Source organism: Mastigoproctus giganteus, chromosome 4 (assembly GCF_048544385.1).
Source record: "Mastigoproctus giganteus isolate SK-2022 chromosome 4, ASM4854438v1, whole genome shotgun sequence".
NCBI lineage: Eukaryota > Metazoa > Arthropoda > Arachnida > Uropygi > Thelyphonidae > Mastigoproctus > Mastigoproctus giganteus.
In genome coordinates this window covers 68,756,525-68,783,773 of record NC_143578.1, presented here as the reverse complement: position 1 = coordinate 68,783,773, position 27,249 = coordinate 68,756,525, and the positions used below count along the sequence as shown (strand labels likewise).

At 37.8% G+C, this 27,249-nt stretch overlaps 1 protein-coding gene across 2 annotated transcripts in view; it reads left to right on the top strand.

Annotated features, from left to right (window-relative positions):
- Positions 1-27,249, top strand: part of LOC150086817 (reelin-like) — a 1,004,591-nt gene that overhangs the window by 466,686 nt on the left and 510,656 nt on the right. For both annotated transcript variants that reach the window (XM_090372773.1, XM_090372772.1), the window contains exon 29: positions 2,056-2,306. In XM_090372773.1, the coding sequence (XP_090228899.1) occupies positions 2,056-2,306 (251 nt within the window). The remainder of the gene's footprint in view (positions 1-2,055; positions 2,307-27,249) is intronic.

Here is a 27,249-nt window from a genome sequence, read left to right as displayed (position 1 = left end):
CTCACCCAGCTTATGATGTATTATCTTGCAGTCTGGGTGATCACCTTGCATTCCACAGTGATGCGTTGGATCATTTCAGAAGCCAGATGGCATCGTCAACATGTGTCATCTGACACTCTCGGCTCCTTGGCAGTGTATTTTCTATAGTTTCTGGTGTTGATTACCTGGTCTTGGATGGCAAGCATGAATCCTTCAGTCTCGAGGAAGAGCTTCCCACTCGTGAGCCATGCATTGGAAGCAATTTTATATATCTGATCTTGATGGAGGTCATTGTAGTGTCTTCTTTGCCCATCTTTCTAGCTTTGTTTGTGCTGTCTGGGTAGGAGGGGACTCCTCGTGTAGATTGACTGGGTATTGCTTTGATGGTCATATTATATACCCCAGTTGTATTATTTCTCCCTGATTGGGGTTCGACCTCATGACAGGTATTGCTCGAGGAACTTACTATCCTACAGGTGTTCAGGATTGCGACTTTCGGGAGTTCCTTGTAGGTGTTCTCTGGGAGCCCTATTGCTGCTAGACTATTATGTAGGGTCATTGGCACCATACCAGTGGTTGACACAATGATTGGGATGGTCCTTACTTGTTGCATATACCACATCTCTTTGATCTCCTGTCTTAGGTTCATTTTTATTATTATTATTATTATTATTATTAGTAGTAGTAGTAGTAGTGGTGGTGGTGGTAGTAAAAATAGTAGCAGAATTACTAGTAGTAATGGCATATGAAGCAAGAAAGCAAGCTTATAAAGCATCAGCAAAAAAAAAAAAAAAACTTCCACATCACCTATCCATTTCTTCCAATAATTTGTTTAGTTCTTCTTTGAATTTATTCAAACTACCTCTTCCACAACAACAGATGGAAGTTTGTTCCAACTTTCACTTCCTGTGTGAAGGCAAACTTCTACACATCTATCCTGCAACCATCCTTCCTCAATTTGAATTCAAACCTCCTCATGTGTGAGGGGGGGCTTGAATTCAAATTGAGGAAGGATGGCTGCAGGATAGATAGCCTGAGCCAGAGGAAGAATGCCATCAGCATTGAACTTGCTTGATCCATTCAAAGCCTGATTACAATTGATCTGATTTCAGTGTAAACACTGCAATCAGATCATCTCACAGGTGCCTAGTCTCCCGTTGCTGCTGTTTGCAGAACCGATTCCTTGGTAAGTTCATCCTTTCGTTCCTTTCACCACTCTCATTGCCCTTTTCTGCACCTGTTCCAGCGGATCTACATCCTTCCTAAAATGAGCCTCCAGACCTGTATGCAGTATTTAAGATGCAGCCCAAAATTTTTAATAATGGTTCTGGAATCCTATCAGAAGTTGAGAGGATTCCTGAACCATTATGAAAAACATTGTTATAGTTTATTGGTCGAGGATTGTGCCAAAGTGGACATTTTTTTTTTTTTTTCTTGGTGGGAGGAGAAGAAGGAAGTGAAACTTGTGAGAATAGAGGGCAGAAAGGAAGAGGAAAAAATGCTGTTATATATATATGTTTAAATCTGCTTGAACAATAAAGAAATGATCAATGGTACTCTGAAGCTTGTATGACCCTATTTGATGGAAATTTTGTATTTATCTTAATTTTATGGAAATGAATGATAAAACTGGTTCATTATTGATCTGGTCATTACAATAATGACCAGAATATAATCTGGTCATTATTGTAAGGATCTTTGTTGGGAAATTTCCTAAAAAGGGGTCTCAGCACCAAGGAAGTACATCATTCCTCCTGTAATATCTTCTTATTTATATTATGTGTAAATACTCCCTTTTTTATATTGAAATCTTTTATATGTTAGAACCCACTGATGAACCACAGAATTCATTCATAATGTATGGTTATTGATTTGTTTAATTAAATATTTAGTTAGTTATTTATAGTTAACACACAGCAAAGTCTGTTTTTATTGTGCTTGTTTCTTTTATTTTCTCTACCCTTTCGTATATAATATAATAATATATCTTTCAATTTAAATTTGTGAAATATTTGAAATTCCTTTAAAAAATCATTTATTTAATATATACTATCTGGCCATTTTATTTCTCTTTAGAACCTTGCAGTTTGTACTTAGATTAGGAAATGCTGAAAATCTACCCACTTGTTATAAACCTCGATATCGCAATGATAATGTTTTTGTCCAATATTCTGTAAACAATGGGTTGAGTTGGAAATTAATGAGGGAACTTGATCATAAACTCTTTAATCAGAAGCCGATGTCTGTGAGCCTTGACATTCCACAAGAAGCAAGGACTTCTACCACATGTTTTAGGTGGTGGCAACCATTAGGAAAGTGGAAAAAAGGTACATTATATAAATAAAGAACAATTTTAATTTAATTATTTGTTTTAGAAAAGTTGTGCTGTTACTAATAATATTTTTAATTTATATACCTTTCAAAGAAATAAGAAGAGAAAAACTTCAAAAAGATAAATAAAATAAAATGAGAAAAAAAAAAAAAACTAAAAGAAAAATTTTTAGAGAAATAAAATTTTTCAAAAATATACCATATAAAAATAAAGAAATCTTTGACAAAATCTGAACATTGTAAAAAGGAATTTGTGGTTTTTTAGATGTCATCTCTTATTCTTTGTACATATAATCCATATATATAAGTCTATGTTCACCACAACTATCAATGAGGTGTGGGCATCTGCCATTGGCCCAGCAGCTGCTCTGTCCACTACTTTCCTATTCTTGGAATACCTTAATTACAGCACTCTGACACAGACCACAATATTGGCAGTTTCCATAATGCTGTTACCCTTCAACTGATACCTGAGAGGTACATATCAGAAGTAACTGATATGTACCTCTCAGGTACATATCAGTTACAATTATATACATTTAACAATGGCAATCATTGTTAAATGTATATAATGTGCATTATATAATGTTAAATACATACAGACAGTCAAACATTATGACCACCCCCCATGTTTTAGCAATCAGTTGTTCCTTCCCACCTGGTGGCACATATGTTGCAGTGTGAACTGGTAAATGTTATACTGCAAGTTCATGGCATGCAGCCCATACAAAGTACTTGATCAACATAAGTGAGGGACATGATGTGATGAACTTCAAAAATGGAATGATTATCTGGTACCAGTTGAAGGGTGACAGCATTATGGAAACTGTGAATCTTGTTGGCTGTTTGCAGAGTGCTATAATTAAGGTGTTCTAAGAATGGGCAGGTAGTGAACAGAGCAGCAGTTGCTGGGCCAATGGCAGATGCCCACACCTCATTAATGGTTGTGGTGAACTATGCTGCTCTGCTTTATGCAAGGTTAGATGGAAGATGGTGGAACGGCTGACCATGGACTTTAACCAGGGGTTGACCAGCAGTGTTCCAGAGCATGATCCAAAGAACCCTACTCCATATGAGCCCCTCTGGAGTAGATGCCCAGTCAAGGTACTCATGCTTATGGACACGTATTGCCAACAGTGCTTAAAGTTTGTATCTGGACCACTGACAAATATAAAAAAAAAAAAAGTTGCCTTTTCTGATGAACTATGTTTCCTGCTATTATTATTATTATTATTATTATTAGCCATATGGTGCTAGGAAGCCTGAGGCTTATGCTGCACCAGCCAAAAAAAAAAAAAAAAAAATTCCCGGGTTACCCTGAGAGAGAGAGAGAAAGTAGAAAGGCATCACCAAGAAAGAGAAGAATGATGATATCCAGCTCAGGACCCTGGGTGTGCCAAGCCCATACTCACCAGATGTGAGCCCCTGGGGTATGTTGTGTTGACTTCCAAATGGAGGTCAGATGTATGAAAACAAATTGCACAATCACTCCAATATCCTGGTCCAATAAAAACAGGCAGGTGGCAGCAGTTTTTTGGTATGGAGGATGTTTTCCTGGGAATCTGTTGGCACGCTCAAAACCGTAGACTGCACCCTGAATACTAAAACTTACCTGTCCATTGTGGACTGATCAGTTACACCCCTTCATGATGACTGTCTTCCTAGATGGCACAGGTTTGTTCTAGAAGGATAATTTATCCCATTGCCAGTATAGTTCAACACTGTTAACTGAACATGAAAGTGACTTCCAGGTGACCTTGGCTGCCAAATTTGCCAGATATGAATACTATAGAACATCTCTGGGATCCTCCATCACAGACTATCCCAAATCTGCTGGAAGCAATCCTGCAACATTCAGAGGCTGTTTACAATAAACCCTTGCTATGCATTATTTATTTGTTGTGTGTCACTGGGGTACCAACCCACCCACTGATGCGAGGCCAACAAGCTTCAAAACAGATCCGTCTGGGTGGTGGTATCTGCCAAGAATAAGTAACATTAGTCATCTCTACTGGACAAGCATCGCTCATTCAGGGTAATGCAATAACAGGCAATGCAAATCTTTGTTACATCTCACAGTATGAGATGTAACAAAAATCCAATGAGATGTAATAATTTTGTTATATCTCACAACATGAAATGTAATAATTTTGTTAAGGTACAATACTATTTCAGCTACTTTGGTGTTTTATTGTGAACTAAATGGGAAATTGTGGGAACGAAGTTAAAAAATATGTAATTAATGATATTGAAATTTCGCAAGATTATTTAATGAAAAAACTTTCTAGCCTACAGGCGCCAGTAAGGCTCCTGGAGTTGATGGAATATACCCTATAATCTTAAGGTAGGCGGCAAGTGAGTGCATTGAGGCTAATTATGCGAGCATCACTAGACTGTGGGGAGATTCCGTTGGATTGGAAAAGTGCCAATGTATCTCCCATACATAGTGGTGGCTCTAAGAGTGAAGTGGGAAATTATCAACCTGTCAGTCTGACTTCAGTGGTAGGGAAAATCATGGAGGCAATGATCAAGGGTGGAATTCTGGATCATTTGGATAGAATTGAAATTCTCAAGGATACTCAGCATGGTTTTGTAAAGGGAAAATCATGTTTAACAAATCTGGTTTGCTGTTTTGAAAGGGTCACTCATGAGCTGGATTTAGGGAATAATTTCGACATTGTTCATTTAGATTTCCACAAAGCTTTTGACTCAGTTCCACATGAGCGGTTGCTTTATAAGCTGGAACAGGTTGGAATCACTGGGAAAATCCTTAGATGAATAGCAGGATGGCTTCAGGGCAGGAGGCAGAGGGTTGGGATAAATGGCTATTCCTCACATTGGGTTGATGTAAGTGGGGGTTCCCCAAGGATCAGTATTAGGACCACTGTTGTTTTTAATTTTCATAAACGACATTGATGAAGGGATAGAGGGCGTGATGTCTAAATTTGCAGATGATGTTAAAATTGGTAGAGTAGTTAATGATCACTGTCAAGCTGAGCTTCTTCAGAGAAACCTAGATTGACTTCAGGAAATGGTAAGAAAAATGGTAGCTATGCTTTAATCCAACAAAGTGTAAGGTATTACATCTGGGAAACAGTAATCCCAAAATAACTTATTCACTTGGTGGAGTTCAACTAAACCCAGTACTGGAGGAAAGGGACTTGGGTGTTACGATATGGTCAGACATGAAATTCTCTGAGCATTGTAAACAGGTTGCAAGGAATGCCCATGGTGTCCTATCGATGATCTATCGAACTTTTGCAAGTAGAGATAGGGATGTGATAATCCCATTATATAAGGCTTTTGTTAGACCACACTTGGAATACTGTGTTCAAGTATGGAGACCGCACCTAAAGAAAGAAAGACATTGAGCTTCTTGAAAGGGTGCAAAGATGGGTAGCCCCCGCCTGGTAAGATCAGCAAAAGGGCGTCTTTATGAAGAAAGACTTCGAATATGTGGGTTTCAGAATTTGGAAACTAGACAAGATCAAATCTCCTTAGAGGAGATTTGATTGAGGTGTTTAAGGCTCTGAGAGGCATCAGTAAAATGAATGAGGATGAAATTTTCAAGATTAATTTTAGCCAGCAAGTTATAAATTACTGGAATAAGTTGGTCTACATGGGTGGTAGAGACTGACAGTTTGGAGAATTCAAAGGTCATCTGGATAGTACCTTCGGGTGAGGGAAGCGCATAGGATGATAGGTTTAATTTCCTTTTCTTTTATTAATAATTATTATTATTATTATTTATTTTTTTTTTATCATTGTTTTATTCGGTTTTTTTTTTTTTTTTTTGGCTGGTGCAGCATAAGCCATAGGCTTTCTTGCACCATGCAGCCATTACTAATATCAAAGTGATCCTTTGCATTAACTTGTTCATCTAGTAAATAAATATTAGTGAAAATTTTATTGAGCACTCAAAACATACTGTTTCCCAAAATTTTTATCTTTATTTTAAATGGAAGAATTCTTTTTTTTTTTTTTTTTTTTAATTTCACGACAATACCAAGGTGCCTCATTTGCAATAAGAGGTGCTTCAAATACATTGTTAAAGCAAAGTCTATTTCTTTGTTTATTTATTAACCTTGAGCACGTTTTCACGTGGAAGATGATAGTCATCCAGCATGTTTAAAATTGTTACCTATGATTAGTACTTCTACTTGCAGGGCTGTAGCTCCCATTACCTTCCTAAATCATATTTCTTGTGATGTGATTTGAAATCTGCTAAGTATCCAAGTCTTAAGCAATTCAAGCCCAAATTAATCTTGAAGACAATAGTCCTCCATGTGACCATTCTCTTTACAATTTCAGTTTCAGCTTCAAAGTGCTGCATCTTGTTCACTGGGTAGTCACTTAAGCCTTACGAAGAAAGGCTTAAGTTTTGCAAATTACAGTGTCTGGAGACTAGGCACCAGCGAGGTGATCTGATAGAGGTGTATAAAGCCTTGAATGGTTTAAGCATGCTCAATGCTGATGGGATTCTTCCTCTAGCTCAGAAAAATCACCTGAGAGGGCATAAATTCAAATTGAGGAAAGACAGACGTAGGATAGACGTGCGGAAATTTGCCTTTAGCCAGCGCGGGTGATTGGTTGGTGGAACAGACTTCCATCCCTTGTGGTGGAGGTTGATAGCCTAAATAAGTTTAAGGCTCAGCTGGACAGGTATTTTGAACGAACAGAGGGGTGAAGTGGAAGTGGGTTTTCTCTTTTTTTTTTTTTTTTTTGGCTGATGCTGCATAAGCTTGCTTTCTTGCATCAAATGCCTCTACTAATGCTAATTAGTAGAGGCATTTGATGCCTCTACTAATTAGCATTACTCTACTAAGTTCTGATTCTAAAGTCCAACATTCCTGTTCATTGTATAATCACAAAGTTATTTTTATGTGTAATTGCCTACATCAATTTTTTTTATAATTCAACATGCCACATTGTAAAAGAATTACTGTAGATAATTTTAGTGGTCGGCGCTGAACAGGTGGGTAAGCTACACTGATCTTGAACATTGAGTAAGTTGTTCTGACTGTACGCCGACCGGGCTAGCCGAGTGGGTAAAGTACCTGCCCGGCAACCCAAAGGTCGCGGGTTCGATTCCCGCCTCGGGCTTGGATCAAAGTACTGCAAAAACCTTGGGAGGTGCAATATGGCCACAGAAGCCGATGTGCGAACAACTACCAAATCAAATCAATCTGTCTGTACTGTGAGTTACAGAAAACAGAATTGGAGCAGAAAGACAAGACAGGCTCAATAGGCTGTTTGTTCTAGGGCTCGTGCTGGCTTTTGGCACCCAGTAAATAATTTGAAATGAAGACAACAGTGTAGATGGTGACAGTATTGGATGTAGCAAATTTGATTCTGCTACAACCAAACAACTTTTGAAAAGTTTTTTAGTGAACTTTCTCCAATGATGCTAATGATATATATGTAAATTGTTTAAACATAATAGAATGAAAATCATTATATCATCAACAAAAAAATAAAATTCAATTGAAAGAACCTATATGTCATTTATTGGTTAAATGTTTTGTAAATCTTTACTGTCCTGAACTAAAAATAAAAATAAAATGATACAAAATAAAAAGAACTAAAAATGAAGAAACTCAAAAAGGTTTTATTTTTAGTCACAGTAAACACCACCTGATTGAATCCACTTATTACATCATTTTAAAAGTTCCTCAAAAGAGTCAGCAAAGGCATCCAAAGAGATGATGATGTTCAGTTCAGTGATTACATTTTTCTTTATGTTATCAACATCCAGGAATCTCTTTCCTTTGAGGGCAGTTTTCACCTTGGGAGAGAGGAAGTCCTCTGATGCAAGATCAGTAGGGTGGATGCTTGATCTGTAGCGTGCTATGTTTCATCAGAAATGTCTTCACAACAAGTGTGGAATGTGTGGTGGTATTGTCATGCAACAAGAGCCAGCTGCCTTTCTCTCAAAATTGCAGCTTCACCAGTATGTCGAATGCAGCTTTGACTCTCTTCAGGTACAAATTCCTTGTGGATCACAACCTTTTTTGTTGAAAAACATGATCAGCATCACCTTGATCCTGGATTTCTGTAAACAAAACTTTTTGGGCCTTAGTGATGAATTTAAGTCCACCACATTCTCTAATGCTCTATGGGTTGTACTGAAACACCCAATGGTCACCTCCAGTGATAATACAGTTGAGGAAATTAGAATTGTCTTGACAAGTCTAGTTGAAGTCTTCCCATGATGACACTCTTTGTTGCCTCTGCTCATCTGTGAAGCTGTGCAGTAAAAATTTTACACAGACCTTCTTTTTCACTGAATCTTCATATAGAATTTGACAAATTGTCTCCTTATTCATATTCAACTCATCAGCCATTTGAGGGCATAACGATGGTCTCTTGCCACAATTTCTCAAACTCTGTCCTCATTTCGAGAGGTTGACAGATACCGACTTCTTGGTTCACCATGAACATTCTCATATCCACCTTTAAACTGCTTATACCATTCAAACACACTGGTATCACTTAACATGTCATTATCATAATCAGTTTTTAAAATTTTATACATTTCTGTTGCAGATTTTCCCACTTGAAAGCAAAATTTGATATTTGTTCATTGCTCTGTTGCAAAATCATGACACAATATTAATGCTACTAACGAAACTGGTTGTTGTTTGCAACCTGTTGGACAGTCTCTGTACCACCATCTTTTGGAAGGAATTTGAACTACAACATACCACTTATATTTATTTTCAAACTCATTGAACATGACTGCAACTAGTCTGAACTTTATTGTTACACTTTGTATATTCCACAGTAGATGAAGGTTGTAGTAGTAGTAGTGGCACGTGATACAAGAAAGCAAGTGTATCACATCTATTCTACATCTGTCTTTTCTTAATTTGAATTTATGCCCCCTTAGGTTTGTAATCTGAACAAGTGGAAGGATCCCATCAGAATTCAGCATGCTCAACCCATTAAAGGCCTTATACACCTCAATCAGATCACCACGCAGGTGCCTAGTCTCCAGCCACTGCAATTTACAGAACTTAAGCCTCTCTTGGTAAGAGGATCTCTTCATTCCCCTCACCAATCTTGTTGCCCTTCTCTGTACACACTCAAGCAAATCTACATCCTTTCTAAAATGAGGCCTCCAGACCTGTATGCAGTACTCAAGACGTGGCCTGACCATTGCCTTATACAGAGGGACAATCACCTCCTTTTTCCTGCTAGAAAAATTCCTATATATATCATTGACAAAACCCCATGACCTGCCCTGGCAGCCTGTCTGCATTGCTCAGAAAACTTCATATCTGACTGCACAATTACTCCCAGGTCTTTTTCATTTTCTACCACCGTAAGTGTAGTACCACAGAGTTGGTAAGTTTCTCTGGGGTTACTTCTACCCATATGCAGTACTTTGCATTTGTCAAGGTTAAACTTCAGTTGCCACTTCTTAGCCCATCTGCCAAAATTATCTAGATCCTGTTGCAGTAGCACACTGCCATTACTGTCATTAACAACCCTGCTAACCTTTGTATCATTTGCAAACTTTGACACTAAGCCTGATATACCTTCATCAATATCATTGATAAATATACAAAACGACAGAAGACCCAACACTGAACCCTGTGGGACTCCACTAATAACATTAGTCCACGAAGAGCAGCACCCATTAATTACCACCCTCTGTCTTCTCCCACTCAACCATCCTTTTATCCATTGTAACAACTTACCCTTAATACCATTCTGCTCCAGTTTGTACAATAGTCTTCCATGCGCAACAGTGTCAAAAGCTTTCCTGAAATCCAAATATATGATATCAAAATTATTTTTTGCATCCAGAGAAGACTTTCTCTTAACAAACACATGCTGTGTCTGAATTAATGCTGCAGTCTTGTCTAGATGATCCTGCAATGCATCTTTAACCAGTGACTCCATTATTTTACCCGGAACAGAAGTTAAACTAACTGGTCTGTAATTACCCGTCACCCTTCGACCTCCCCTGAGTCCAAGGATGCTGTCATAATTATGGCTAAGGGTTTGCTTAGTTGCTTTGCCACCTCCGTTAATATAACTGGATAGATCCCATCCGCCCCAGGTGCCTTTCTTATGTTTAACTTCAATAATTTCTCCTCCACTTTGCTCTCAGTTATTACAAAATCATTAAGCACTCTCCTACAATTTGATAACCTTCTGCCATTTTCAAACCTTAATAACTCCTCATGTGTGAATGTAGATGCAACTCATTAAGTTTGTTTGCTATCTGAGCAGGATCATTAACAGTGGAGCCATCGATATCAAGTGGACCAAACAGATTCATCCCCTTCCTTTTAGAGTTTATATAAGTAAAGAAATCCTTGCTGTTTTTCTTAGCATCTTTTGCCAAAGATTTCTTGTAATCTGCCTTCGCCTGCCTAACCTCCTTTGTGACCTGATTACAGACTAGCTTATATCTGCCATAGGCTTCTGAGTCGCTTGATAATTTATATGCATCCCATGCATTTTTCTTCTCTGTCATGAGTCTCATTATTTCATTTGATAACCATTTAGGCTGAAACCTTGAACAAAATTTCTTAATAGGTATGAATCTTTTAGTAGCATCCACGATTAATTCCTTGAATGCTTCCCACTTAGAATTTACTGTTGGTAACATTGTCAGTTGATCCCACTGTACAGAATTTAAAAAATGTCTGAGACCACTGTACTCACCTTTACGGAAGCAAAAACCCTTTCCTTTACCCCTGATGGTAATTATATCTTTAAGTAAATCCCACATCATTACACTGTGATCACTGCAACCTAGTGGTTCCTTTATTTGCAAATTCTTAGTACACGAATGATCACTGCTGATAACCAGATCAAGAGTATTACCCTCTCTGATTGCCTCTCGAGCATGCTGCTGCAGAAAACAATCATCCGATAAATCCAAAAAAGTCTTACTAGTGTGTGAGTGACCAATCCACAAGTTCCAGTCAATATCTGGGAAGTTAAAATCCCCCATTATAAGACATTCTGATTTACTAGCCCACTCTATTTCTCTGTACTATTGTTCATTGTACTCATTTGAGTCATTAGGCCTATAACACACTCCAACTCTTATTTTTGCTTTCCCAGTGCTTATGTCACACCAGACTGACTCAACAGTGCACTGTTCATCTATATCAACAAACTATATTGTTATCGGAGTTGTGTGATATATGTTTGTGTCACATGAACTCACTGTTTAAACAAAAATGGATTTTGCTCCTTGTGTATTCAGAAGCCTAAGAAAAGAGTTTATTATTATATCAACATATGTTTTTCATGGAAGAGTGATAATGTCAGTTCATTTTTAATGATTACTTCTGCAGTTATTATAACAGCAGCAGCTATAAAAGAAGTTAAACAGTATATTCATTGAGTATCAGGAAGGGCAACCGGCTATAAAAATTGCATGCCAAAACAATAAAAACGCTTACCCCATATAATAATGGGAAAAGGCGAGGATACAAAAAAAAAAAAATTGCTTTGCCTTGCGAATAAGTGCACCTGCTTCTGTTGTACAGAGAAAAAAATGTATTTCAATTATTTAGCAAGATTTTACCAGATTTTAAAAATAACATCATTACAGAATCTTTTGTTAATGTTCAATTGACTATGGGAAAAAAAAAAACTTTCAATGAGGATTGTCTATATGCTGCTAGATTGCAAGCTTTTAAAAATTGTATGGAATGTTACAAGATATTAAAAATAAATAAATAAACAATTATAGTGTGCAACAAAATCTGCACAGGCAGATTTTGTTGCACACAGTTTGGTTAATAATTTATTTTTATGGGTATAGTATTTAAGCTTAACTGGAGGCAATAAAATTAGATTAGACGAGTGAGATATTCTTACTGCCTGCAGCCTGAATTAGTACCAGTATTGACAACATATACAAGGAAGCAAAACTTATATAGCACCAGCCACAAAATAAATAAATAAATTATCCACTTTTCTGTCAGTAATTTTTCCAGACATTTTTAAAATATATTCAAACTACCCACTTCCACAAAACTAGGTGGAAATTTATTCCAACAATCAGTTTTACTCTCTGGATGAAAGCATTTGGCCAGAGAGTAGAGTTTATTGTAAAAAGTAAAGGCAAAATTTATGTCTTCCAATATGTGTCATCTGAGAATGTGCAAATGGCTGAAGCATTTAGTTTACTTCTTTTAAAGCGGTATATACTTCAATTAGGTCATTATACAGATGCACTAACATTAGTAGAGGAATATGATGCAAGATAGCAAGCCTATATTGCATCAGCCAAAAAAAAAAACAAAACCCTTCCCATTTCACCCATCAATTCACTCCAAATGTTTGTCTAGTTCTGCCTTGAACTTACTTAAGTTGCTGACCTCCACTACAACAGATTGAAGTTTGTTCCAGTTATCAACCACCCACTGACTGGCTAAAGGCAAATTTCCGCCCGCACATCTATTCTACAATTGTCCTTCCTCAATTTGAATTTATGTCCCCTAAGGTGAGTAATCTGAGCAAGAGGAAGAATCCCATTAGCATTTAGCTTCCTCAATGCATTCATACACCTTAATTAGATCACCTCACAGGTGCCTAGTCTCAGTAGCTGCAATTTACAGCATTTAAGCCTTTCTTGGTAACACCAACCCTTTGTTCCACTTACGAATCTCGTTTCCCTTCTCTGTACTCGTTCCAGCAGCTCTACATCTTTCATAAAATGACGCCTCCAGACCTGTATCCAGTACTCAAGGTGTGGCCTGACCATTGCCTTATACAAGGGGACAATTACCCCTTATCCCTGCTAGCAAAATTCCTGTATATCGTTGACAAGACACCATGAGCTACACTTGCAGCCCTTTTGCAGTGTGCAGAAAACTTCCTATCTGTCTGCACAATAACCCCAGGTCCTTTTCATTCTCCAGTACCCTGAATGTAGTACACAAAGTTGATACATTAATCTGGGGTTACTGCTACCCATGTGCAGTACATTTGTCAATGTTAAACTTCAGTTGGCACCTCTCAGCCCATCTGCTCAACTTTTCCAGATACTCTTGCAGTAGTGTACTATCATTACTGCCATTAACAACCCTGCCAACCTTTGTATTGTCTGCAAACTTATAGCATTAGCATTAGAAAGGGGACATGATGCAAGAAAGGAAGCTTATATAGCATCAGCCAAAAAAAACACATAACACACTTGTCATTTCACCCATCCACTCGCTGCAAATGTTTGTCTAGTTCTACCTTGAATCTGTTTAAGCTCTCAACTTATAAAACGACATGCAAGTTTGTTCCAGCAATCAACCACCCAATGGTTAAAGGCAAACTTCTACACATCTATCCTACACTGTCTTTCCTCAATTTGAATTTATGCCCACTCAGGCACTTATTCTGAGCAAGAGGAAGAATCCCATCAGCATTAAGCATGCTCAAACCATTCAAGGCTTTATACACCTCAGTCAGATCACCTTGCAAGTGCCTAGTCTCCAGACACTGTAATTTGCAAATCTTAAGCTTTTCTTCGTAAGAGCAACCCTTTGTTCCAATTAGTAATCTTGTTGCCCTTCTCTGTACTCATTCCAACAGCTCTACATCTTTCTTAAAATGAGGCCTCCAGACTTGTATAAAGTACTCAAGATGTGGCCTGACCATTGCCTTATACAAGGGGACAATTACCCCTTATCCCTGCTAGCAAAATTCCTGTATATCGTTGACAAGACACCATGAGCTACTCTTACAGACCATCTGCACTGCTCAGAAAACTTCATATCTGCCTGCACAATTACCCTAGGTCCTTTTCACTCCCTACCACTGTTAGTGTAGTACCACACAGTTGATATGCTACTCTAGGGTTACTTCTTCCCATGTGCAGTACTTTACATTTGTCAATGTTAAACTTCAGTTGCCACCTCTCAGCCCATCTGCTCAACTTTTCCAGATCCAGTTGCAGCAACATACTGTAATTAGTGTCATTAACAATCCGCCGATCTTCTTATCATCTACAAACTTGGACATTAAGCCTGATATACCATCATCAATATCATTGATGAATACCGGAAACAGCAATGGACCCAACACTGAACCCTGGGGGACTCCACTAATAACATTAGTTCACAAAGAGCAGTGTTCCATTGGTTACCACTCTCTATCTTCTGCCACTCAAACATCCTTTATCCATAGCAGCAATTTGCCTCCAATGCCACACTGCTCTAATTTGTGCAGCAGTCCTCCCTGTGCAACAGTATCAAAAGCCTTTCTAAGATTCAAATATATGATATCAAAATTATTGTTTGCATCCAGTTCCTTTGTGACTACATCATAGTATCCAATCAAATTGGTCAGACAAGACTTCCCCTTAACAAACCCATGCTGTGTCTGAGCTATAACTGAAGTCTTGTCTAGATGATCCTGCAATGCTTCTTTAACCAGTGCCTCCATTAATTTCCCTGGAACAGAAGTTAAACTAACACATCTGTAATTACCTGTGTCTTCCTTTGATCATCCTTTGGGGATTGTGGTCACATTTGCACATCTCCAGTGCATGGATACCTCCCCTGAGTCCAAGGAAGCTCTCATAATTATGACTAAGGGTTTGCTTACTTCCTTTGCTGTCCCCTTTAATATAACTGGATAGAATCCATCCACCCCAGGTGCCTTTCTTGTGTTTATCTTCAACAATTTCTCCTCCACTTTCCTCTCAGTTATTACATGATTATCTAGCTTACTGCCAGAGTTTAATATACATCTGGTATTCCCCTCCCTGAATAACTCCTCATGTGTTGTAGATTCAAAATGTTCATTTAGTTTGTTAGATACCTGAGGAGGAGGGTGCCTCCATAGCCAGGTGGGCAGGAGCAGCAATGCTTAGCACATGCTTCTTGATTATACCGGGGTTCAAGCCCGTGACCACCAAATACGGAGGATGTGGAAAGGTCAGGAAATGACCACCGCATATCCCCGTAGCAATATGACCTTAGTTGCTAATGCTCCTAAAAACCAAATAACAACAACAACAACAACCTGAGGAGGATCATCAACAGTTGAACCATCAATATCAAGTGGACCAATCCGATTCATCCCCTTCCTTCTAGAGATTACATAAGTAAAGAACTCTTTGCTGTTTTTTTTTTGAATCCTTTGCCAAAGATTTCTTGTAATCTGCCTTTGCCTGCCTAACCTCCTTTGTGACTTGGTTACAGACCAGTTTATATCTATCATTGGCTTTTGTATCACCTGTTAATTTATATGTATCCCATGCATTTTTCTTCTCTGCCACATGTCTAATCAGTTCATAATGACATCCATTTAGACCTAAATCTTGAACAATATTTCTTGTTTGCTATGAAAAGCCTAATAGCTTCCAAGATTAATTCTTTGAATGCTTCCCATTTTGAATTTGCTGTTGGTAACATCATCAATTGGTCCCACTGTATAGAATTTAAATACTGTCTCAGACCACCGTAGTCACCTTTACGAAAGCAAGAACCCTGCCCTTTACCCCTGATGGTAGTTACCTCTTTGAGTAAATCTGACTTCAGCACACTGTGGTCACTGCCACTTAGGTGTTCCTTTATCTGCAGTTTCTTAATGCGTGAAGTATCACTACTGATAGCCAGATCAAGAGTATTACTCCCTCTAGCCTCCCAAACATTGCTGTAGAAAAAGATTGCTCCCAAACATTGCTGTAGAAAACAATCATCCAATAAATCCACAAAAGCTTTGCTAGTGCTTGAGTGACCAACCCACAAATTCCAGTAATCTCTGGGAAATTAAAATCCCCCATTATAAGACACTCTGATTTACTGACCTACTCTATTTCTCTACACAATTGCTCATTACACTCATCAGATTCATTAGGCCTATAACACACACCTACTCTCATTTTTACTTTTCCAGTGTTTATGTCACACCAAACAGACTCAACATTGCATTGTCCACCAACATCAATTGGATGCACTTCCTTAGATTGTATGTGTTTCTTAACTAACAACATAACCCTTTCTCCCTTCCTGTCATGTCTATCCTTTCTGTACACATTGTACTCCCCAAATTCCAATTCTGTTCTGCTTATGCCTGTGTGATACCACGTCTCTGATATTCCAACAATATCTGCCTTTGGTGTCTTGACCAGCACTTCAAGCTTATCAAATTTATTAACTGTACTCCTAGCATCGGTGTACATGCAAGTATACATACTCCTGTTTCTACTCTTAGTTACCCTAACACAGCCCATGCATATACTTGTTCCACTATGACTCCCAGCAGTCATGAAAATCCACATTGCTTTGCTTTCCAGGCTGCTGCTCAGTTGCATTTCAAAATAAGCAGTGCAAGAATCACTTTCACCTCTGCCAGCGGCTACTGTTAATCTATTAGTCCGTGTATCCCCCCCAAGCTAGCAGTTTTCTGACTCGATAGCATCAGCAAATATTCTTGCACCCTTTCTATTTAAGTGTATCCCATCCCTGTAGAAGCAGTCTCTCCTGTTAACAAGCACAGACCAGGCTGAGAAAAATTCTACCCTTGAGCCTTGCACAATCTCTCCAGGGATGAATTGATCAACAAAGCTCTCATCATATACTCTCTCCTATCGTGTCTGGGCAGAATTGCAGACACGTTCAAATTCAACCCTAACTTACACATTAACCCTGATATATCTTCATTAATATCATTGATAAATACTGAAAACAACAATGGGCTCAACACTGAAATCTGGGGTACTCCCCTAATAACATTAGTCCATGAAGAGCAGTGTCCATTGATAACCATTCTCTGTCTTTTCCCACTCAACCATCCTTTTATCCATTGTAGCAACTTACCTTTAATACCTTAATGCTCCAATTTGTCAGTAGTCCTTCATGTGCAACAGTAACAAAAGCCTTCTTAAAATCCAAGTATATGATATCAAAATTATTCTTTGCATTCAATTTCTTTGTGACCACATCATACTATCCTATCAAATTTGTCATACAGGACTTCTCCTTAACAAACCCATGCTGTGTCTGAACTATAACTGCAGTCTTGTCTAGATGCGTAGTTTCCAGAGATTTTAATTTATAGAACCTTGATCTTTCTTCATAAGAATATCCTTTTGTTCCCCTGCCTAATCTTGTTGTTCTTCTCTGCACCTTTTTCAAATGATTTATCTTATTCCCAAAATGAAGTGTGAAAATCTGTATGCAGTATTCCAGATGTTCCAAAAAATTGCCTTATACAGTGGGATAATCACTTCCTTGCTTCTATTGGCAGACTTCGTGGAAATCATTGACAGGACTCCATGGGCTGATCTAGCAGCCTGTGTGCACTTTTTAAAGAATTTTATATTTTTATGTTGGACTGGTTTTATTTGGTTTTGGACAATTACCCTTATGTCTTTTTCCTTATTAGATAACTTAAATTTGATGATATGTTCTGGGGTTACTGCTACCCAAATGCAATATCTTACATTTATCAATGTTAAACCTAAGTTGTAACACTTTTCGGCCCATCCGTGTAGTGTATCTTAGTATTCTTGATGTATCATATCCTGATTACTGTTATTAAGCACTGTGCCCACCTTTGCTTCATCAGAAAATTTGGAATTTACGTTTGTTCCTCTTGAAATCAAAAATCTATCAACCGAATCCATGTGCAGTTTTGGATCTCCAGAGACCATCATTAAAGTTTCTAAGTTACATGCACATGATATTTTATTTTTATAATACTTAGTACTACATTATTAACCAGGGAATTATAGAAGAGTTAAAATATGTAGTAGATATAAATTTATTCTGCTTGTGTTATGAAACAAAATATGCTTATTGATGAGGTTCGTGCTAACATACCATGAAGGATTTAAAAATAAGAACTGTAATGGATCTCATTTGTTTAGATGTGTTCACTTCTAGCATTTTAAAGACATTAATGTTAAAGTTAAACTGTATGGAAGTTTTTCTTATGTGATATAAGAATTTAGTTCACAAAAATTACAAATTTTCAGTGTGAGAGGAGAAAATTATTTTAAAGTACTCAGCCAATTAAAAAAATAAAAATAGTCTGTTAAGTCAGTCACAACTGCAAGACATATAATTGGTAATATACCTTGCTAGTATGCTCTTATTTGATTGGCATTACTTGCACTTGAAAGCAATCTTGTTCACAGTTTCACGAACAGGGTTAATTTTAAATGTAAGAATTACCTCAAATGGTATGTGATCCAAATTGAGTTATATTTATTACACAGTAAAAGCACTTCTGGAAGAAACTTAATAATCACCATCACAGTTGGGTATACAAGTCATTGATATTACAGTTTAATGATTCATTATTACCTCCATGCTGTCTTATTTCCTATTAGATCTTTATCTCTAGCTAGAGTAAGCCCTCTCTCCTCTAATGCATGATTGAAATCATTGATGCACCTTTGACATTGTTTGCCTTGAAGCCGTTGCCATTGTATTAAAATGTGTACCATATCCTTCCTATAGTTCAGAACCGGCACTTGTAAATTTTACCCTACATAAAGAAAGAAAAAAAAAAGAAAAGGTTTAATTTCAACACTTTAAAAGCATTGAACAAAACTATGGAAGTGATTTTGAAGGATGCATCAAATGACAGATTATGCATACATTTTGAAATCTGTTAATATACTTTGAACAGTAATATAGGTGCAGTACATCAAACTGGGAACTTTTTCCAGAATAGTTCTCTGATATTTGAGATGGACAGTAAATTAATGGACAATTTGGACAGTAAATGGATGCAGACTGGTTGCTTCAGAAACAGAATGTCTGTGAGACAAAGACTGAACAGTCTTTGTAAAAGATGGGTCATTAATTCACCTGACCGCCCTCTTTTGAATGTTGTTTTAGAAGCCTGAGAGAGGTTTTGAGGGTACCACCTTAGATGTGGAATAATATTTCATAGTGTGGCAGATTTGAGTTTTTGTAAAGAGTGTTTAGAAGAAAAGTAACACTGAATGAAAGAGAAAATAGTTTTTCAGATGCAGAAGAACTAATATTTGTGTTGTTCTAAAAATGAGAGAGAGAGAGAGAGAGAGAGAGAGAGATTCAAAGTCAGGGTAATCCCTAAGAGAGAGATGTGATCTTGTTTAGAAATCAGAATGTCATTGATGATGAGCATAGGAGTAGTAAACTCTTTTTTGCAAGATATGACAGGTTTTAAAAGGTGAGTTTTAGAATGATTGAATTAACTAAGTTAGAATTACCTGTAAATCAGCATTTAAGGAATTGGCAGTGGATATTCAAGAAATTGAGGCTATTTGTGCCGAGCAAGGTTTCTCAAACTGGAAGGTGAATGCAATGTGCTGTCATCAGTAAAACTATGGAAAGGATTTCCAATCAGTGGAAGACTCATTAATATACAAGAGAAACAGAGTGGGAGAAAGAATTAAACTAGGGAAACACCAGCATTAGATATGAAAACATAGAGAGCCATCTACCATGCATTAGACCCACATCCATTAGATGCATGGCTTGATTAGAAGACCTTTATACCAAGCACCATCAGAATTCTTAGAAATGTCAAGAGCAATTGCTTGAGTTTCACCAAACTTTTCCATTGAATTTGTCCATAGATGATAACACACCAAAATATCACCAGTAGGTCAACATTGATGGAATCCAGGTTGGCAATTGTTGATCATGTGGAAAGTTTCAAGGTAGTTTAAGTTGGCAGTCAATGGAATTCTGCATTACTTTGAAAAGAATAGAGGTAAATGCAATGGATGTTAATTGGATTTTAAAGCAGAACAAAAAACAAGAGTGAAATAAATAAAGTTCAAAATGGAGATACAGCACAGGAGCAAGCTCACTAGCATACAGGTTTTGAGAACAAGTGGAGAAATACCATCAGGACCTAGAGCTTTCTTGGCATCTAGATTGTTCAGAATTCTTCTGACATCCTTTTGTCAGAATACCACAGGAGGCATTAGATGGATTGTACTGGAAATGGTAGGAGGTGGTTTACCAAGAGTTAGAAGAAAAGTAGGATATTAGTAAGTCTGCCTTATCACAAAACCATCAGATTTTACCAGAGGTGAGAGTATAGATGGATGAAAGTTGCAGTGAATGCTTTGACTTGAGACCAAAATGCTTGACTACCATTTCAACAAGAAGCAAGTTTTCTACTCTTAGCCTGTTCAAAATCAAGTTTAGGTTGATTAATAACTGCTTTAAAATTGTTCAAGTTTTAGTGTAGGCAGAAAATGAATCTCCACAGACAAGTACAATTCAAGTTCAAATTCAATTACAGCAGTAACCCTTGTATTTGAATGTTAATTTAAGCAACTTATGATGGAAATCTTTATTGTGAATAATCATCAGTGGGTTGCAAGCCATTTGGATTATACAACATTCTTACCTTGCAGCCTTAGAATATTTATTGGAAAACTAAGGTTTAGATAAAGGACAAAATTTTAAGATAGAATAAATGATTTGATCTCTACAAGAGTAATTTCACTGACATAATACGAATAAGCATTAGCATTAGCATTAGTAGAGGCATATGATGCAAGAAAGCAAGCTTATTCAGCATCAGCCAAAAAAAAAAAAAAAAAAAAAAAACCCACTCCCATTTCACCCCTCCGTTCGTTCGAAATACCTGTCCAGTTGAGCTTTAAATTTGTTTAGGCTATCAACTTCAACAACAAGTGATGAAAGTCGGTTCCACCAACCAACCACCCGCTGGCCAAAGGCAAATTTCCGCATATCTATCCGACATCCGTCCTTCCTCAATTTGAATTTATGCCCTCTCAGGTGATTATTCTGAGCAAGATGAAGAATCCCATTGGCATTGAGCATGCTCAAACCATTCAAGGCCTTATACACCTCTATCAGATCACCTCGCCGGTGCCTAGTCTCCAGACTCTGCAATTTGCAAAACTTAAGCCTTTCTTCGTAAGAGCAACCCTTTGTTCCATTTACTAATCTTGTTGCCCTTCTCTGTACCCGTTCCAGCAGCTCTACATCCTTCTTGAAATGAGGCCTCCAGACCTGTATACAGTACTCAAGATGTGGCCTAACCATTGCCTTATACAAGGGAATAATCACCTCCTTATCCCTGCTAGAAAAATTCCTGTATATCACTGACAAGACACCATGAGCTACTCTTGCAGCTCGTCTGCACTGCTCAGAGAACTTCATATCTGCCTACACAATTACCACCAGGTCCTTTTCATTCTCCACCACTGTCAGTGTAGTACCGCAGAGTTGATACGTTGCTCTGGGGTTACTGTTTCCCATATGTAGTACTTTACATTTGTCAATGTTAAACTTCATTTGCCACCTCTCAGCCCATCTGCTCAACCTTTCCAGATCCTGTTGCAGCAGCATAGCATCAGTAGTGTCCTTAACGACCCTGCCAACCTTTGTATCATCTGCAAACTTGGACATTAAACTTGATATCCCATCATCAATATCATTCATAAACACCGAAAACAACAACGGACCCAACACTGAACCTTGAGGAACTCCACTAATAACATTAGTCCACGTTGAGCAGTGTCCATTGATTACCACTCTCTGTCTTCTGCCACTCAACCATCCCCTTATCCATAGCAGCAATTTGCCTCCAATGCCACACTGCTCCAATTTGTGCAGCAGTCTTCCATGTGCAACAGTATCGAAAGCCTTTCTAAGATCCAAATATATAATATCAAAGTTATTCCCTGCATCCAGTTCTTTTGTGACTACATCATAGTATCCAATCAAATTGGTCAGGCAAGACCTGCCCTTAACAAAACCATGCTGCGTCTGAGCTATAACGGAATTCTTGTCTAGATGATCCTGCAGCGCTTCTTTAACCAGTGCCTCCATTAATTTACCTGGAACAGAAGTTAAACTAACAGGTCTGTAATTACTTGTGTCAGCCTTTGATCCTCCTTTGTGAATTGGGGTTACATTTGCACATCTCCAGTCTATGGGTACCTCCCCTGAGTCCAAAGAAGCTCTCATAATTATGGCTAGGGGTTTGCATACTTCCTTTGCTGCCTCCTTTAATATAACTGGATAGATCCCATCCACCCCAGGTGCCTTTTTTATGTTTATCCTCAACAATCTCTCCTCCACTTTCCTCTCAGTTATTACAAAATCATCCAGCTCATTGCCAATGTTTACTTTACCTACATCATTCTCCTTCCTGAATAACTCCTCATGCGTGAATGTAGATGCAAAATACTCGTTTAGATTGTTAGCCACCTGAGCAGGATCCTCAACTGTTGAACCATCAATATCCAGTGGACCAATCTGATTCATCCCTTTCCTTCTCAAGTTCAAGTATGTAAAGAACTCTTTTCTGTTTTTCTTTGCATCCTTTGCCAAGGGTTTTTCGTAGTCTGCCTTTGCCTGCCTAATCTCCTTTGTGACTTGGTTACAGACCAACTTATATCTATCATAGGCTTCCATGTCACCCATTAATTTGTATGTATCCCATGCATTTTTATTCTCTGCCACATGTCTCATTAGTTCATCTGACAACCATTTAGGCCTAAACCTTGAACAATATTTCTTAGTTGGTATGTAAAGCCTGGTAGCTTCCAAGATTAGTTCCTTGAATGCTTCCCATTTTGAGTTTGCTGTTGGTAACATCATCAGTTGGTCCCACTGTACAGAATTTAAATACTGTCTCAGACCATCATAGTCTCCTTTATGAAAACAAAAACCCTTCCCTTTACCTCTGATGGTAGTTACCTCCTTGAGTAAATCCCACTTCAACACACTGTGATCACTGCCACCTAGTGGTTCATTTATCTGCAGGTTCTTAATGCATGAAGAATCACTACTGATAATCAGATCAAGAGTATTGCTCCCTCTTGTTGCCTCACGAACATGCTGATGTAGAAAACAATCATCCAATAAATCCACAAAAGCCTTGCTAGTGTGCAAGTGACCAACCCACAAATTCCAGTCAATATCTGGGAAATTAAAATCCCCCATTATAAGACTCTCTGATTTACTGGCCCACTCTATTTCCCTGTACAATATCTTATTATACTCATCAGAGTCATTAGGCCTATAGCACACTCCTACTCTCAATTTTGATTTCCCTATGCTTATGTCACACCAAACTGACTCGACACTGCCCTGTCCATCGATGTCGACTGGCGTCACTTCCTTGGACTTTATGTGTTTCTTAATTAATAGCATAACCCCTCCTCCCCTCCTGTCCTGTCTATCCTTTCTATACACATTGTATTCCCCAAATTCCAGTTCCGTATTACTTATATCTGTGTGACACCACGTCTCTGATATCCCAACAATATCTGCCTTTGATGTTTTGAGCAATACCTCAAATTCATCAAATTTATTTACCAAACTCCTAGCATTGGTGTACACGCAGGTATACATGCACCTGTTTCTATTCTTAGCTACCCTGACACAACCCATGTGTTTACTTGTACCGCAATGACTACCAGCAATCTCTGAAATATCCTGCATCTTGTTTTTCAGACTTCTGCTCATTTCAATAGAAGCAGTGCAAGAATCACTTCCACCTCTGCCAGTGGCTACTGTTAATCTATTAGTCCTTGTATCCCCCCCCCAACTAGCAGTTTTCCGACCCACCTAACACTGCCTCGACAGCATCAGCAAAAATTCTTGCACCCTTTCTATTTAAGTGTATCCCGTCCCTGTAGAAGCAATCTCTCCTGTTAACAAGTACAGTCCAGGCTGAAAAAAATTCTACCCCTTGAGCCTTGCACAGTCCCTCCAGGGCCGAATTGATCGACAAGGCTCTCATCATATACTCCCTCCTATCATGTCTGGGCAGAATTGCAGACAGTTTCAAGTTCAACCCTAATTCACGGCTTTTTTTCAACAGTGACCTGTACTTGCTAAGTAATTCCGCCGGTCTCCTACTTTTAATATCATTGGTGCCACCATGTACAACTATATCACCTTTTGTGCCCTTAAAAGATGATATCCGCTCTACAACGTCATCAACCTTTGCCCCTGGCAGACATACCCTGGTCCTATTCCACCTATCCTTTTTACAAAGCATGTTCCCCGTTTCCCTGACAATAGAGTCACCAACAACTACTAGTTCCTGTGGGACCAGCGCATTCTGCCTAGGGGGCTGCTTCTGTGTTGCCTGATGACCAAGTGCAAGCTCTGGCATTGATGTGGGCAGCTGAGAGCTTGATGGGCCCCTCAATTTGTTTCCTTCGAGGGCATCCACCCTGTCCTTCAAGCTCTCATAAAGGCCCATAACAACGCTGAGTTTTCGCCTGATTTCCTTGCACTCCTTACATCGTGCACACACAAAGACATCCCCCTTGGCAGTATCATGTCCTGTACCCGACTGCTCCGCAAACATCAAGCAAACAGTGCATTTTAATAGACTGTGATTCAGAGGGCAACTGCCCCCCTCAGTTCTCCCCTGAACCACAGCACTCCCATTAGCTTGAGCCTTTTGCTTTGCTGCTCTGGTCAGAGTCATGATTCCGATTTAATTCAATGAAATTCAAAACAAAAATTAAATCCTTAAGTTATATCCCAAAACAGTTATGTTATATATATATTTTTTTTTTTTTTTCGGTATCTAGTGTTTTCTACGAGTTCCCTTTATACAACTTCCGTATCACGTGTACCACTATAGTTATGTATTAATTATTTGTTACGATTAAGTCGTTATATATATTTATAGAGTTAAAAATACAATTTAATTGACAATAAAGTTTATCAAGATTAATAAATTTACTGATTAATTGACAATATTATATTATGCACTATACTACACTAAGCTTATGCTATCGTGTAAAAATGGCGGGAATTCACGAACGGTATTTCTACGGACTCGTAAGTATTGATTAGCTTCCAAATCTCGCTATCTCAATTTAGAATAAACTAAGTATCCTGATTAGGTCTATAATCTACTTATAGAAGATAATTTGATATAACAATTGGTTAATAAATCGACTAAATTTGGTTAAAAAAAAAAGAAAAAAAAAAAAGACCTCTCGTTCAATTTGTGACACGTGGATTTGATACCGTTACCGATACTAAGTAATATCTACAAAATCTCTGTCTAAGTTAAACTTTAAACTAAGTATCGTAACTAGGAATATAAAGCTACTCTAGAGCTAAAAACAGTAATCCAACCAAGGAAGAGAAGAATAGAAATCTCACAGATCATCTCATTCAAGGCAGAACTAGAGAAACATTTGGAGTTAATGGATGGGGTGAAATGGGAAGGTTATTATTTATTTATTTTATTTTTTTTTTTTTTTTGCTGATGCTATATAAGCTTGCTTTCTTGCATGATATGCCTAATAAAAACCAAAATAACCTTAAAAGTCACGAACTGCTGCATGCTTCAAGGTAAAAATTTTTTATGATCTCAAACAAGCACAATTTCAGTAGCACAGAACCTTAGACTGGGATTTTCCAACAAAATAAAATACTGGGATTCCCAATAATTTTTTTTTTTTTTTTTTTTTTGCATAATGACTAGCAAGTGAAGTGGGGATTTAGAAAAAAGAATGGAAATGTTGAAAAATTACATCCATCATAATAGCAGAGTTTTCCCTGCACAAAAGCTGGGATTGTCCAGCAGCCTCAGACAACAGCCCTGTCATTGGACACCTTGTGTTTTGGCTTCTAACTAATCTACAAGTTCCTTCACTTACTTTTAGGTCTCAATATGAAAAGAAATCAAGACATCCTGTCAGAACTGCAGACAACTTCAGTACTAAATTTTATTCTCATACAGAAACATGGATTCAGCATGGAGAGAGAATGGAGGCTGGATGCTATCCAAAAGAGATTCTAAACTACAAATCCTAGGGAAGGAGAGACAGAGGCAGACCCCTGCAAGATGGAGAGAGTCTGTGGCCACTAGGCCTAATACTGGACAGGAAGAAAAAGAAAAGCTCAAAAATACTGTTGTGCAAAGTTTGCCACAATTCTATAACTATGTTAGAGTGACACTGAGTACTGTGTTATGTGAAGATTGTCACAATTTATCAATCATGTTAGAGCAAAACCATGTTGTTGAAGTAGTGTGTTATAGAAGTATTGTTATTATTTGGTTTTTAGGAGCATTAGCAACTAAAGTCATATTGCTCCGGGATATGTGGTGGTCATTCCCTGACTTTTCCACATCCTCCGTATTTGGTGGTAACGGGCTCGAACCCCGGTCTAATCAAGAAGCATGTGCTACGCACTGCTGCTCCTGCCCACCTGGCTACGGACACGCCATAGAAGTACTACTACAACACTTCTATAACCGTGTTGTAGAAGTATGGGGGGGGGGTTTGCCTGTACTTTGATGGGTTGTTTGAGAGAAAAAGATCAAGAGTATTGGGTGTGTGGTTCGGACTGTTAAATAATAATGCTAATCATTATTAATAAGTTTATTCTTTCAAAAGTATATTAAACATTTTCACTGTTTAACTTAAATTTCTTTAATTTTTTTCAAAAGTATATTAAACATTTTCACTGTTTAACTTAAATTTTTTAAAAATTCGTGGTTTAAAATCATAAAAAGTTGTAGGAATTAATGTTTTCAGCAATACATACATAGATTTATGTTTTGACGGTTGCTTTAAACTTTATATTCCTTTAATGAATGAATTGTCTTGGAATTTTGCTGGTAGTGCTGCCATCCCTTATATGTATTCCCAACTAATAATAGACAGTTTATAATAGGTGGTAGGATGAAAATATTTTTGAAAATTGGAGGGGAGAATTGCACCTGCTGACCTCATTTGCCCAGTTTAGGCTTGTAAATGCCAAAGTTGAAAAATTTCTATGGAATTCAGATCCAGAATTTTATAAAAGTGAGTAAAAGAATACATAAATACATGCAGAAGATATTGTTTCATCAGAAAAGTAACAAATAATTTTATTTACAGATTTTTTATGAATTTTTTCAAATTATGATTTGATTTTTGACAATAACTTTACTCTAGTGTTGAGTAACAATGTCCAAATAAGAACATATTAATATTTTAAAAAAATTTATGAACAA